The 14,665-nt window shown below is 32.7% G+C and overlaps 2 protein-coding genes and 1 non-coding gene across 4 annotated transcripts in view; 1 reads left to right on the top strand and 2 right to left on the bottom strand.

The window, feature by feature from the left end:
• LOC120079163 (D-galacturonate reductase-like) overlaps nt 1–5,046 on the top strand; it is an 8,353-nt gene extending 3,307 nt beyond the window's left edge. The window contains exons 3-4 of the mRNA XM_039033335.1: nt 1,288–1,467; nt 4,819–5,046. Of these exons, the coding sequence (XP_038889263.1) occupies nt 1,288–1,467; nt 4,819–5,046 (408 nt within the window). The remainder of the gene's footprint in view (nt 1–1,287; nt 1,468–4,818) is intronic.
• A 567-nt stretch (nt 5,047–5,613) lies between these two features.
• Nucleotides 5,614–5,687, bottom strand: TRNAW-CCA. Its single transcript has one exon. It is a non-coding gene; the product is annotated as a tRNA-Trp (tRNA).
• An 858-nt stretch (nt 5,688–6,545) lies between these two features.
• LOC120079352 (peptidyl-prolyl cis-trans isomerase CYP23) lies at nt 6,546–12,268 on the bottom strand. Of its 2 annotated transcripts, XR_005482218.1 has the most exons (9): nt 11,796–12,268; nt 11,577–11,690; nt 11,344–11,492; nt 8,897–8,969; nt 8,710–8,799; nt 7,717–7,756; nt 7,474–7,556; nt 7,241–7,322; nt 6,546–6,856 (listed from the first exon to the last, which is right to left on the bottom strand). XR_005482218.1 is itself a non-coding variant. In XM_039033513.1 (8 exons), the coding sequence occupies exons 1-8, from the start codon at nt 11,904–11,906 to the stop codon at nt 7,302–7,304; spliced, it is 681 nt and encodes a 226-aa protein (XP_038889441.1). In that variant the 5' UTR covers nt 11,907–12,267; the 3' UTR covers nt 7,006–7,301. The 2 variants fall into 2 exon arrangements, 1 of the variants encoding a protein (XP_038889441.1); XM_039033513.1 differs by lacking the exon at nt 6,546–6,856 and having other exon boundaries at nt 7,006–7,322; nt 11,796–12,267.
• Between the last annotated feature and the right edge of the window lie 2,397 nt (nt 12,269–14,665).

The following is a 14,665-nucleotide window of genomic DNA, read 5'->3' as shown; positions in this document are numbered from 1 at the left end:
TTTTATTAATTAATTAAAATTAAGGATTTTTTTAAATATAGAAAAATGAGTTAACTTATTTAAAAATATAGCAAAACATCATTATCTATATTTGAAAATATTTTAGGCAGTTTTATCATTTAAAACAATTACCTTAAAATTCATTAATAATGATTATTTAGTTAGATTAAATTTTTATTATTCATTCCTAAGTATAAGAATCTCGATGAGCTTTTAAATTGTCTGGATAAGGATGTTCATAGGTTGGGTTGAGTTGGATTGTAGATTTCTTTAATCCAAATAACCCTTATTAAAAATAATGAACCGAACCTGAACCAATCATAAAATATTTGGATTGGGTTGGTTCAGGTTAGTCACATCATTTATTTAAATTTTTGTTCTAAAAAAAAGTAAAATGTTAATATGCAAAAATTTTATTCAATTATTTTCATATATTTAATTAACATTAATAGCTCAATTTTAATTTATATTATAAAAATTTTCTTTCCAAAATACTACAAAAAAATTTTAAAAGTTATTGGAAAATAAATTAATTAAAAAAATTATGAAATAAAATCAAATAAAAAATAAAAATATAAAAATAATTGTATCATAAATAAAAATAATATATTTTTTAAAATTAATAATAAGTTTGAATTGATTCGGGTTGGTTTGGATTAGTTTAGGTGAATCCATAAACCAACCCAACCCATAAAACTTTTATTTATTTGAATTCAACCCAACTTAGATGAATCGATAACCCAACTCAAACTATATAGATTGGATTAGATTGATCTATTTTTTTGGATCATCGAATTTTTTTAATACCCCTACGTTTGGAATAAACAAAGTCTCAAATGTAGTGCCAAATTACCTATTGCTGATTTTTTTTCTTAAATAAATATGTTTGGTTGTATGCTGAAAAACTATAAATTAAAATGAGTTCGAAGATTGTGTTTAGCCATAAATATCTAGAAGTATCAATAGTCAATTTGAGTGCGACTCAATTAGCAAAAATTAAGTATGTACTCTCTATTCGGAGGGTATTTGATTAGAGAAGGGAGTAAAAATTGATATAACGAGTAAGAAAAATTATTTACACATTGGTATGAGATCTTTTTGTTTTTTTCCATTGTATTCATTATTTTTTAAAACCAAAAAATTGAAAAGAATCACAAATCGAATGAGGCTAATTATGTATTTTATAACTATTTCTTGTTTAACGTGTCTAATTTGGTAAACAATTCTAAAATTGTATAAAAACTTTAGGTATTTTACCTGAAATGGTTAGTGTTGTGTGTAAATTAGGTGGAGATAAGTGCAGTTTGGCATCAGAAAAAATTGAGGGAGTTTTGTAAAGCAAAGGGCATTCATGTCACAGCCTATTCTCCTTTGGGGGCAGCTGGGACAAGTTGGGGCCATAATAAAATTGTAGAGTCTCGTGTTCTTTCTCAAATTGCTGAGGCTAAGGGAAAAACAACTGCACAGGTATTTTACTTCAATTTAAAAACTTTAGATTCTAACTTAAAATTTGAAAATTGTGTTTAGTTTGTGAATTTTAAATTGTAGAAATAGACTAACATATAGTTGATAAAATGTACTATGTTGGTGTGGAAACTCGCACACAGCTCTTGGATGCTCCTCCGACCCATTCTTCTAGTTTGACCATATTGTTTGAGTTGACCTATGCGAGAGTACTTACACTAGTATAGTGTTGAGTCCAATACACTTTGGTGTCTAAGTTAGTATAAAAAATATTTATAGCCTCGGTTAAATACAGAGAGAGAGTTAGAATTTCTCAGTTGGAGGTGCTTACTTCTTCTCATTAGGGCTATTTATAAGGTCCTCCCTTGCTCCTATTTGGAGTTATGTGTAATGCTGACAATGTCAGGATGATTGCGGCCCTCGAAGTTGTAGAGTGTTAGAACTTGGTTGTTTCCCTTTTGGTATAATTTCTTAAGCTCGATTCATCAACTCAGGACCCGATGGTTAGAGTTTGCCGTTTTAGAACATGCAATCCCCCTATGTCGCCTTTTAGTTTCCTTTGAGCTTGGGCATCCTATGGACTTTGAGTCTTGTTTGGGACAACCTTTAACGAAACAAAACGAGTTGAATTGTGGTCTTGTCGAGAGTTGGGTCGTCAGCTTCTTAAGGGGTGATGCAATCATTTGCACGTGGCGAGGGTAATTATAGCTTTTCACATTGGTTATTCTTCTGGAGTGTGAACAAGTGGTTGTGTCAATCCTGCCTCCGGGAAGCGCCAATTTGTGTTGGACCGTTGTTGTTTGTTAGATTGTAGTCCATTCAATGGTCATCGTTTCCTGTATATTTCCTATAATTAGTGACCTTTAATCGTGGCAATAGTCTCATTTTTCTTGCATCCAACTTTAGCAGACACAAGCAGTCAAGTAGTGGTAAGTCGAATTCCTCTTAGTAGCCTTTTTAGCCAAAATGGTTGAACGTCCGGCTAATGCTCTTCCTTCATCAAGTCCTGGAAGCGGTGTAGGAGGCACAATTTGCAATCACAAACTGAGTCTTTCTCTCTTGCAATTTGTGAAGATAACCATGGATGAAGAGAAGACTCATATTCAACTCAAATTAACATTTCTAACTCATATACTACTTAACCCATATGAAAATGAGTGAGTTTCATCATGTGAGATAATGTTCTCAACTTCCTATTTTGACAAATCTCCAAGATGGTAGATTTATTGATTTGGTTATAGTCATTCTTATCCATGTAAAGCAAAAGATAACCTCCTACACGTAGAATATCTCTACCAAAATTGAAACCTAGTCACGTATGATTATCTTGTGAAATATTGATATTTTCAAGTAACAAAGAGAGATTAAACATTTCATGATCTAATTTTATACAAATTCATTATCTATAATAGAGGTGAACAAACTAAATCGAAAAATAGAGTCGACCAACGGAAATTGACCGAACTGACTTCGATCAGCTTAATAACCTATGCAGTCGATGGTCTATTTTTCATACTAAACAATCAGCCGTCAATAGGTCAATAAAGCCTTAAAAAAAACCTTAACCCTACCGAACCACGATCATCTTTAGAAAAATAATAAAACTTGGCATAATTAATGCACATTCAAAACCATGAATAATTACCTATATAAGTAATCGTTACTTGCATATATAGTTAATGATTATTTGTCTTTTCAAAACCAAAATTGATAATCACCGATCATTTTAGATGACTAGTCGATGGTAGGCATTGGTTTGAGCCCAAACCCGACATCGAACTATCAATAATAACCTCTAATCTATGATGAATGCACTCACATATCTCTACATTAATGATTTGAAACCTTATTTACCAACTTCTAACAACACAATTTAAGTAAGTGGGATCCATTAGATTACTTTTATGGAAGTTTATCCAATTCTACAAACCAAAAGAATTTGCGGACACATCTTTTTCAATTATCCATTATTACGCAATTTTATTACTCTCAACTAAGATGGAAATCCGATTATGATTGATGAATTATATGGACCCGCTCGAATTTTTTACATACTTTGTCTTTCCCTTGATCTTCTACATCTTGGTTTAGGCTTTTTCTTCTTCATGGCATCTACTTCTCCATCTACAGTTCACATTTTACGTCCCAATCAAAAGAGCACACATTCAAAGGAATAAAATCAGAGCTCATAAAACTTTTCAATCTCATTCCAGTCTCATAAATCAGAGTTTTAAAAGGAAACTCATAAATACAATTCTGAGTTAATAAAACCATCACCAAACTACCGTTAAGTGCAAGTATGTACTCACATATTCACAATCACACTTTACTTTGTTGATTCTTTTTTCTGTACTTTCTTCTTTTCAATCCTTTTACTAAACTCCTCCTTCTGTCTCTTCGGAACACCATCAACAAACTCATCAAAATCTGTGAAGTTTGGACTCCCAATCTTCAATTCGTGTTCTAGTTGATCTTCAATTTCATCGATCAATTTATCTCTCGCTCTTCATCCTATTCTCGTTCATGTTTGATCTCACTCGTGCTCCAACTCTTACTCTATGACTAAAACCAGACACGGTAAGTATTTCTTACTTTGATTTTAAATTGCAGAGTGATATTATTGATATTTTTTTGGGTTTTGGATCTCGAATTCGAGTTCCAATTGATATGTGATTTTATCGATTAATTCCTCTCTTGCTCTTCCTTCCACTCTCACCCATGCTTAATTTTGCTCTAACTCTTCCTTTGTGCCAAAAACAAACACACTTGATATATATATATATATTGCTCTGGTTTAAGATTGAAGAGCGAGATTATACTTTTCTTTTAAAACCAAAAAGAATATATTATTCATTGTATATATTTTATATCATTGAATGCTTCATTTGAAAATATATATAATCATTCAAAAGTATCTGTTAGAAATATTCTAGGGAAATTATTTCAAATGGAAAAACTGTTGAAAATATTTTAAAAAATATAGCAAAATTTCGGAACTATCAATTATAGACGTTGATAGACACTGATAGACTTCTATCAATGTCTAACAATGTCACTTATAGACACTGATAGAAGTCTATCCATCTATTATTGATAGTTCTAAAATTTTATTATGTTTTGTAAATATTTTGATTCATTTTTTTATATTTACCGCGTACTATTATTACATTACATTAATAATCTTTCATTTTTGTTGTAATGGATAATGTAATATTTAAATAACAATATGATGAAGCTAATTTCAAATGGGCACAAACATTGGTGGCAGATGAAATGTTTTTTTTTTTTTTCCAATATTGAATTTTGTTAGAGATATATTTGTAATAAAAAAAATGAAAAAAATATGTATGGAAGGTTGCATTGAGATGGGTATATGAGCAAGAGGTGAGCATAGTGACAAAGAGCTCCAACAAAGAGAGGATGAGGCAGAACATTGACATCTTTGATTGGTCATTGAGTAAGGAGGAATTAGCAAATATCAGCCAACTCCCTCAGCACAGGGCAATTGTTTTTGCCAACATCTTTGGTCACCATGATCTTGTGCTTCACCTTGATGCTCAACTCAACGATTCTCAACAATGATGTTTCAGTGTGATTTTAACCATTTCAAAACCACTCTCAACATATGCACTAAGTTGATAGTCAAAACCTGACAATTAAACTCGTTTTAAAATAATGTTGCATTTCATATATGGTTTACATTCTCTATATACAATGCTTATATATGCTAATAAACAATACCTGGTATTCAACGTCCTTTTCCTTTGCCTTTCATATATATTATATAGTTTCATTAGTTCATCCTATTAACTTCCATGGGCCATTTGGATTAGGGTTTTATAGATGTCTGAGAATAAAGAATGTCTGAGAATAAGATGTCCGAGAATCAAATATGAATGTATTTGGTTATATATGAGAATGAGACTAGGATGTCTAAGAATGTGTTAAAACTTTTTTATGCACTTAATTTTTATTACCTTAAGTTATAAATCAATTTTAAGCCATTATTAAAATTTAACTAAATTTACCCACTTACCCTCCAGTTTAATATATTCCTTGTTCCTTTAAGAGACAAGAGAGGTCAAAACTAGGTTGCTATTCAAGTTAGTGAAGTTATTTCATTGTAATTAGACCTAACAAGAACGGAATCACGCTCTGTAGGATTTGAACCTACGACATCGGGTTTTGGAGACCCACGTTCTACCGAACTGAACTAAGAGCGCTTTCTTATTAAAGTAGATACGACTATAAAGAAAATGATGATTTTTGTACCCAAGCTTGAACCATACAGAAGAAGTTGATATAAATTAATTGATTTTAAATCATCAAACAATATTTTTAATTTTAAAAAAATAACTACAATTATAGACTAAAACTAGAAGTACAAGTGTATAAGATTGTTTTAAGTAAAAAAAATTAACTTAGTTTATTATAAGTTAATTAATTAATATTTTTTAAAGACTAATTAATAAATTTAATAAATAATTTATGATGTTAATATATATTACCAATAAAAAATGAATTTAAGCAAATATAATTATGGTTATTCATAATATTTTAGAAGATTATGGTTTTTCATATTAATTCATAATAATAGAATAAAATATTATATTAGCATTATTATTAATAAAATTAATTATATATGTCAATTATAAATTTAATTTAAACATATTTATAAAAATTAAATAAATTAACCAATATCAAGAAAGAAGGAAAACAAATAAAATGAAAAGAGAAAAAGTAAGAGAGAAAAAAAAACCATTGAAAATGGAGAAAACTCATCTATTTGAATGGTTATGAAAAACTTTCATGGATGGTAATATAAAATGCTTTGGAATAAAATATTTTCATTCCAAAGTTAAAAACTTGTACCGAACTTGATAATAGAATATCATTTCTCGTTCCCACCTCTTATTCCTATGGACCAAACGGGCCATTAAAAGTATTTGTTTTGAAATGACAGATAGCTTTCTGATATATTGAATGGAAGATTCTCAAAGTTGATAATGTAAACCCCATGCTCTAATTCTTAAAGAATACAAGGCCTAATTCCTAAACAACCTCAACATAATATTCAATATGAAGGCTCACTTGGAGTTTGAGAAAAGAAGTTTATGATGGGATGGATTAATTTTTCACAATGAGTATCTTGCATCATTCAAAAAGTCAAAGCAAACACATTCTAAATTTAAATTTGATGATAGAACTGTGGACCCAATGCTTGCTGAATGTGGGGCCTTCAGAAAATTTGTCAATTTCAAGGATCCATCTTAATTGATCCCAAGATTGTTCCAGGCTAGACAAAGATATCAAGTGCAAAGAGAGTTGCATTGCATGGTTTGATATCAAAGGATTATAATCCCTTGCTTTCAACATTTTCCAATACTCAAATCTGTAAATATTGAAAACTGATACTTATCAGAAGTAAGCTGCCAGTAAATCTTCTTTCCAAATTTATTTTTACATTTTGGCTCACCACCACATGAAAATTTCATATATTTATTGTATTCCAGACTTGGATACCAAATAGGACACTAAATCTAACATGAATGCACACATTTTATTAATACAATATGGGTGAAGATTTGAACCTTTGACACAACGAAGTAGATGACTTGACTACTAAACTACACTATTTTGGCGATTTTAAATGTTATTAAATTAGTATTTATACAACATGTATAATAGTTTGTTCATTTAATACATTATATCCTTGCAAGAAATGTGTCAAGCGAAAGGGACAGAGACAAAGATTTGAACAAAATATCGAACAAACCGTTTCTATTTGCATTTCTCTTCTAGTTTTCCCTGTCAGAGTTTTTGTCGTCCCGCTCATTTTAGGGGAAGCATTTCATTCTCTGCAGACAACAAAAGATCAGTCCATCCATAAGCATTTTATATATACAAGGAACCAAGCTTTTTATGGAGCAATATGAACGAAGAATAAGACGTACATAAAATACTCCAGGTCTAAGCATTCATTGTAGTCTAAAACTTGGCTTTTCTTACCTGTCTTTCAATCTCGACAAAAGACGCAGCAAGCCTTTGCTTCAAGGTTGATCTCTCCTCTTCACAACTCTCCAAATTGGTATCTAAATGCAAAAGAGACCGAACGTGTGACGTCGAGACCTCACAAGATTAGGTGTAGGAGCTACGACGATCAGAATAATTGACAATATACATTTCCCAATGTAAAACATGAGTCCTAAATACAACAGGAGAAGAGTACAGTAGAAGGATTAATATTCTCACCGTAATAGTATGATGATAATATTGTTATGCGCTCAGTTGGCTGAAAGAAAACATGATTAATGATCAATTTACAAGAACAGTGATGCGAAAGAAGATAATAGCAATCAATGTAACATTGAACTAGAAAAACTTCTACCGGAGATAAATATTCAGTGAAATGTCAATCGTAGCATAGTGAGTTTACATCATCCAAATTGATCAAACCATGTAAAGTTGAATGGCTAGAGTAACTCCACCCATGCATGAATGCTTGAACATCATGATAGGAATGTTATTCGGGTGGAATTACGAATATTATTAAAGTATTAAAGGTATAGTAGAAATTAGGAAGAGAATTCTTAGGGAGTTTGTTAAAATAGAGGGAATGAAGAAGGAAGAGGTTAAACATTATTTTGGTGAGTGAATTAGGGTCTGAGAGTTGGTTTATCTTGCAGTCTAGTGTCTTATTTCAATACATTTGGGTTTTATCATATTATAAATTAACCATTTAAGTCCCTCTATTCAAAATATAATGGGGCATTAGGTAATTAATTGGTAATAAAGGGAGGGGAATGAGTTTCAAATACTCGGAGGGGAATGAGTCTAAAATACTCCTGCTACCCATACTTTTTATTCTGATTATTGTACAGCACAATACCCCCCTTAATGCCAAGAAATAAGGGGGAAATGCATATACATCAATTGAAAATATAATAATATGATCGGGTGAACATGTTCAGAAGAAATGGAAAAATATAAAAAACAGCAAAAAAGACTTGAATGCAACATTCATATGTGAACGGCTGAACAAGCCAAGTGCCAAAGAAAATGAAAGGATATTCCAGAAGAAGGCCAACAAACGGTGGAGTTCTAGCAAATGGCTATGCACAAATATATGCACTTAATGAGGTGAGAGCACAAACTTGAACAAATTCTTGAAAGCCACAAGCAAAAGATATCTTATCAAGCCTTGATTATCCAACTGCTGGACTAAAAGAAAGGATATTATGTTACCATTACAAATATACCCTCACGGCGAGTAGGAAGTTCTTCAAGTTTTTTCAATGTATTGTCGCCTTTGGTAACTTTTCCAAAGATTGCATACTGAGAAAGTAGATGCAAACATATTCGTTAGCTTCTGTTCCAAATATCTAGACTAAACAGATTTTTCAGTCTGATGTTTAAAATGGAAATTGCATACTTTTCCATCAAGGTGAGGAGCATCTCCCAGTAGCATAGAAAAAGAGGATTGAGCACTGTCTGGATCATCATATCTACGCAGATCACATGTAAATTTAAAAGGAAGAACGACCAAACTTTTCATGCACGAAAAAGAAGACTCGATAGGGAATATAAAAAACAAAACAAAGTCAGTAGTCAGCTAGACTACGATGCACCATGTAGCACAGAAGGTAGCAAGCTAAACATCTATATGACCGCATGGTTGCATACATATAAGAGAATACTGGTAGAAGTAAGCTTTCAAATTGGTGTTCACAGTGAAGCTAAATGATAAACTCAACTGGAAGAATGAGAAACATGCAATATGTAGCCGTTAAAGTTATTGCACTACAAGTAAGAGTAATTCATATGAATATACATAGATAAGGAAAACACAAGAAAAATTAGAAGAGCATGAACACAGTCACCATCACGAAACACAGACTCCAACTGTGGACAACGTGACTTAAGTGAAGAAAGTACAAAAGGAGCGTACAAAAAGGAACAATCTGTACTCTTTTCTTTTATTCTTTATTTTTTATTCTTTATTTTTTTTTTCATTTGAATTTATATCCCCTAACCTATGGCATTGGCTTCTATAAGAAATAAAGGGAAAAAAGGGTAAATTTAATCTTGAATTTCTCTTGTTTTATCCCTGAAAAAATTGGATCACTTGCTGATATAAAGTTTTCAACTAGATCATTTAAGTGTTTAGGCAATACCTATTCCTATACATATTCTAGTACAAATAAAGTTCCTTGATGACAATTTTGATATCCAGGTACAGTTCATAATTCTTTTGGATAAATCTTTCTTTCAACAACATTCTCATTTTTGCCTACAGCTTGATATGTGTTTTCCTCATTCTCATTCTATTTGCTGTTAATTGGATCCCACCAAGTTTCCACTTCTGCCTTTATTTTGTGTACAAGTAATTTTGCTTTTCTCCTTTCTTCTCGGGGATATATTAGAAAAAGAAGATTCATCAATTTTCACTAAATAATGGGAAACCATCTAGGTCCAATTATCCATCAAAAGGGAGGACGTCCTTCTTGATCTTACAATCTTAGAAAGCCCTCATGATTAGTATCCATTCTAATTCTTCTTTTATTAACAATATCTTCCTCTGGCTGGTCTCCAACTATGTTGAAGATGTATCTAGCTCTGTTTCTGGCTTGAACTTGAAGTCTTGACCCGAATTTGAGGTTGCTATTTACACTCCACTCTTCCTCGTACTCTCTTGACCATATGTTCTTGACAAAGATCTTGGAACTAGGTAAGGGTCCTATCTTCCTAAATCTTCTCTCCCTTATATTGGCAAGGAATTGAAGCCGGCAATTTTCCTTCTTCTTTAGTACTCTTCTCTTGAATATGACTGCCCAGTATTTCACCATTGGCAAAGCATTCCTTTGTTGTATACCCAAGGTCCAAAGGCCACCATCCTCCAGGAGGATTAAACAGGATCCCGTTTAAGGAGATGAAGGCCCTTGTTTTCCTTGCTACCACTCCAAAGGATGTTTCTATAAAGCTCCTCTAATTGTTAAGCCACTTTTGTGGGAGTCTTGTAAGGAGACAAGTAGTAAATAGGGGGATTTCTCAAAGTAGCTTGTATAAGAGTAAGCCTGTCATCCTTAGACAAAGGAGATCATCCCCAAATAAAGAACCGTTTTTCAACTTTCTAAATAACTGGTTCCTAAAAAGATGAAGCATTTGGCTTTCCAAAGCCTATGACTCGAAGAATATCATTTATGAAATCTCAAACAACCATGTCAAAAGCCTTCTCAATATCAAAGCTCTATAACCATCCCTTTATCTCTTTTTCCTTTCACATTCATCAATTAGTTCATTTTCAATTAAACGAACATCTAGAATGTCTTTTGGCACCAAAATTGGATTGGTAGGTGGGGCACTAGTGTTTACAAGCTTAGGTTCTAAACACCAAATAGTTATCGTCAAGGCCTAAATGTTAAAAGTGACATCAACGAGAACTACATTACTTTTTAAGAATAGTGGGTTAAAAACCTATTAACACCTTCAAATTTAGACATTTTTGTCAATGTCCAAACACAAAGCTGTCGGGAAAAATGGGCAGGGGGTTAGAACTAGAGAGAAATGGATGGCACCAACGGCTGGTGAACTCATGACATTCTAACTCAATTCGACAGCCTTTTACTGGAAGCAAAAATAATCAAGTTAACCTCCCAGGATAAACAACAATGAAACATGTGAACAGAACAGATTCTGCCTGAGCACTTACATTTCTTCTACTTCTACAAAAGGAGTTCCATTCAAAGATGGAAAACATCAAAGATTTTAAGAATATTCAAACCTTACATCACACATTATAGACAGAACATGAGCTACTGAGCATTGTCCTAGAAAAAAGAAAGCAGTAGCAAATTTGCGAGTAGTATAGAAAGAACTAACCTCCCCATAGAAAGAATACCTCTAACATGTTTAACATCACTAAATTCACCAACAACAGTCTTCTCAGCTTCCACTCTTTGCTCCTCATTCATGGGAGCTAATCTTCCCCCCACTACATCTGCCACTTGCGCCACAAACCCTTTGTCAACCTGACAATGTGAACTCATCTCACGCGCAATTTTCCCTACATAATCACATAAACATACAGAAGAAAAGATCTGCAGTTGTAATACCCGAAAGAAGTGATTGGTGTTATAGCATCCGAGACGAACAAGTTTGAAGATGTGGTCAACGGTTTTGGGTGCTACCTTCGGGTAGAAACCGAATTCGATATCGCCATAATTCGTCTGGGTAATCGAAAATGCAGTTTGATCTGTTAGCGAACACTTAACACTACGTAGTGAAGTTGTACATGGATTCAAATTTTATGGACAGAGAAGGTAATGAAGAACCTGAAATACTACACGAGCAGATCCGAGATGGGAATCCTGAGCTGAAGTGATGGTGAAAAATGCAAAAAATAGATGAGCAGCGACAATCGGCAGCACACGAAGTCTCTGCATTTTGCAATTCGTTGGCGGAAATTGGCGCTTGATCAGGAAATTCTGCGGAACCCTGCTCTTTCGGTACACTCATACACTCATGCGTCCGCAGGCAATGGGCTTTGGGTTTCAAATCGGTAACTTTTGCACCTAATTTTTTAAGGTATATAGTTACAAAGATGGTAGGAATACAAATATGGACATACTAGTAGAGATGTTAGGCACAAAGAAGGGAAATTGAAGGAGGGTTCAAAAGCAAATCAAAATTGATAATCTTTAACTCTTAAAAGGATAAAATTAAACTCAAAATATACACGGATCACGAGATCAACACAATGTAAGTCAAGTGAGGATCCAAGAAAGGGTTGTGCTCAAGCCTATCTAAGCCCAACTAGGCTCAACGTGGCCGAGAGCGGATATGCGTTGGGTATTATCGGCCTAGACGGACTAATACCAATACAGGACAAATCAGTTATGGATTGGTTTAGTTCAATACATTTGCCTTCATATGCCAATAATTATCTTTTTTTTTTTTTTTTTTTTTTCCAAACAGGATCCTTTTCAAAATCACCTTCGTTTTGGTTTGCCCATATGAAGTACATGAAAAATATTCAACTATGAGCAACACATCTTTTAACCTATATTTATAAAAATTATTTTCACTTAAAGTTAGAATATTTAGAAGTAATTGAGAAGATATGTGTTGAAATCTTAAGAGAATAGAGCAAAATTTCTTCCTATGTGTTCGGTGAGTTCAAAAGATAGTTTAAGCGAGACTTATATCACTGATGTATTTATTATAAGGAGTTTAAGAGAAAACAAAGAAGAAGGAGCTATACGTTGGACTCAAAGATAAACCATGCCGTGAAGCATACTATTCGCTGACGATAAAAGCTAAGTGCATCTAAGGAGACCACCGACAACTATAGAAACAAACATGCAAAAGTTACCTAATGCACTTGCCAATGTCTTGTGTGACAGAAGTGGTCTTTGCGCCCAACTCTATATATACACCATCACCCAAAGATAAAAACTAATACAAAATTCCGAGAGGAAGAATCACAGAGAGTCACTCACCATTTCAGAGAAAGAAGAACATTCTCTAGAATTCAGAGAATTTCCAGAGAACTGTTAGGTTGTATGTCCTAAAACTTGTAGTTTGTAATGTTAAACATATTCTATCTGCAATAAAGATGTTATTGATGTTTATTTAAATAAAACTGTTATTGAATATGTAAATTTCTCTTGTAAATACTAAATTCAATAAACTAAGATTCATGGTTATTACATGAGTACTTCGACTCTATGTGGAGACATAAAGATGGATCAAGTTTGAGTAAATAGCCAAAACAATCTATAGTATACGAATAAGGTTGGGTACCTTATTCTGGTAACACTATTTGTAATGACCTGAGTTCAGGAGGGGTACATGAATGAGCCGATATCACATCCGAACGAGAGGGATCCTGAGGACATGAAAGTATGGTTAAGAAAGGCTTAGAAGAATTGAAAGCTAGTACCTATAACAACATGGTGCACCTTCTTTTTCGATAGCTCAATCATAAGAACTCACAAGTTAAGTGTGCTAGAAAATTTCAGGACTCATGTGAGTGGGGGCATCCATTAGTGTTTAGTTAATATTTGATATAAATTAAATTAATTAATTAAATAGTTTAATTCATTATTTAAAATTAATTATTAGAATTAATTTTTGGTAAAATTAATTATTTAAATTGATTTTAGAATTTTAAATTAGATTTCAAATTATAATCAGTTTTATATTTAATTTTTCCAAAATTTATTCAAAGTTGGAACGCACTTTCTCCAGTTTGATTCCACCTCCTTCTTGCTTCAATTTGATAAGCTTGAGGTTTCAATTTGAGATAGAAAAATAAGTTACATGCTGAAATTCATTAAAAAGTAGTTCAATTTGAGCTGAATGAGATGGATGCAAGCTGAATTTTTCCTGGTTTTCTTAGTTGAAGAAGAATTCTTCAAACTTGAAGAATAACTAACTTTTCTCCTAAAATTCTCCTCAATTACAAACTCATTTTGAGTCCCACAATTCAAACTAAGGTCCAAGAGAATAGTAGGGAAGATCAAGTGGTGGTCTACAACGAATTGCTGAGGAGAATTAAGTTGGATTTTGAAGAATTTTGAAGTCTTCAAAGGTAATTTCTGAAACCCTCTTTTTATCTTATGTGCATGTTGTCTTAGTTGCTAAAATTGATGAATTAGAGTGCTTAATGATTCTGATTTCTTCCGTTAATTGTATGCTAACTCCATCAAGGACCTTCTTCCTCCACCATTCCCGTGGTGATCTTCCTTGGAGAATATCCTTCGTTGCCACCAGAGAAGAAGACTCGAGGAAGCATCTTCTCCATTGTCTACTACAGAGCACAAATTCACATCCATTTCAGATCACAGAGAGCACAATAGTGACTCCAGTGATTATCATCTCTACCTATTCATCTTTTATTTTATTTTCTCCATTTCCTATATTTTCGTTTCTAAACACTTCTATTTCATATTGTAACAAACTTATTTCCATTTTAATATCTACATCATGATTTCATAATCTATCTCTCCCATTTTTATTTTTCTTACCATGAGTAGCTAAATTCCTAGTGAATTAAGATGAATTAATCTTCATTCCAGCCAGCTTAATGATTGAGCAATTGTTCGTTTTGGCAATGAAGCTTTAAATCTAACTTGTAATTCCTTTTGACCATTGAATCATGAGATGACAATTAACTACTCAAGAGAGCAATAATTTGGAA

The sequence above is a fragment of the Benincasa hispida genome, chromosome 6 (genome assembly GCF_009727055.1).
Source record: "Benincasa hispida cultivar B227 chromosome 6, ASM972705v1, whole genome shotgun sequence".
NCBI lineage: Eukaryota > Viridiplantae > Streptophyta > Magnoliopsida > Cucurbitales > Cucurbitaceae > Benincasa > Benincasa hispida.
This window is presented reverse-complemented; position numbering and strand designations above follow the sequence as displayed.

Coding starts and splice junctions, on each gene's coding strand:
- LOC120079352 (XM_039033513.1), bottom strand. CDS start 11,906: ATGCAGAGACTTCGTGTGCTGCCGATTGTCGCTGCTCATCTATTTTTT. Junction 8,800..8,896: donor CTCCTCACCTTGATGGAAAA/GTATGCAATTTC, acceptor CTACTTTCTCAG/TATGCAATCTTTGGAAAAGT. Junction 7,757..8,709: donor GTGAGGGTATATTTGTAATG/GTAACATAATAT, acceptor GTTTTCTTTCAG/CCAACTGAGCGCATAACAAT.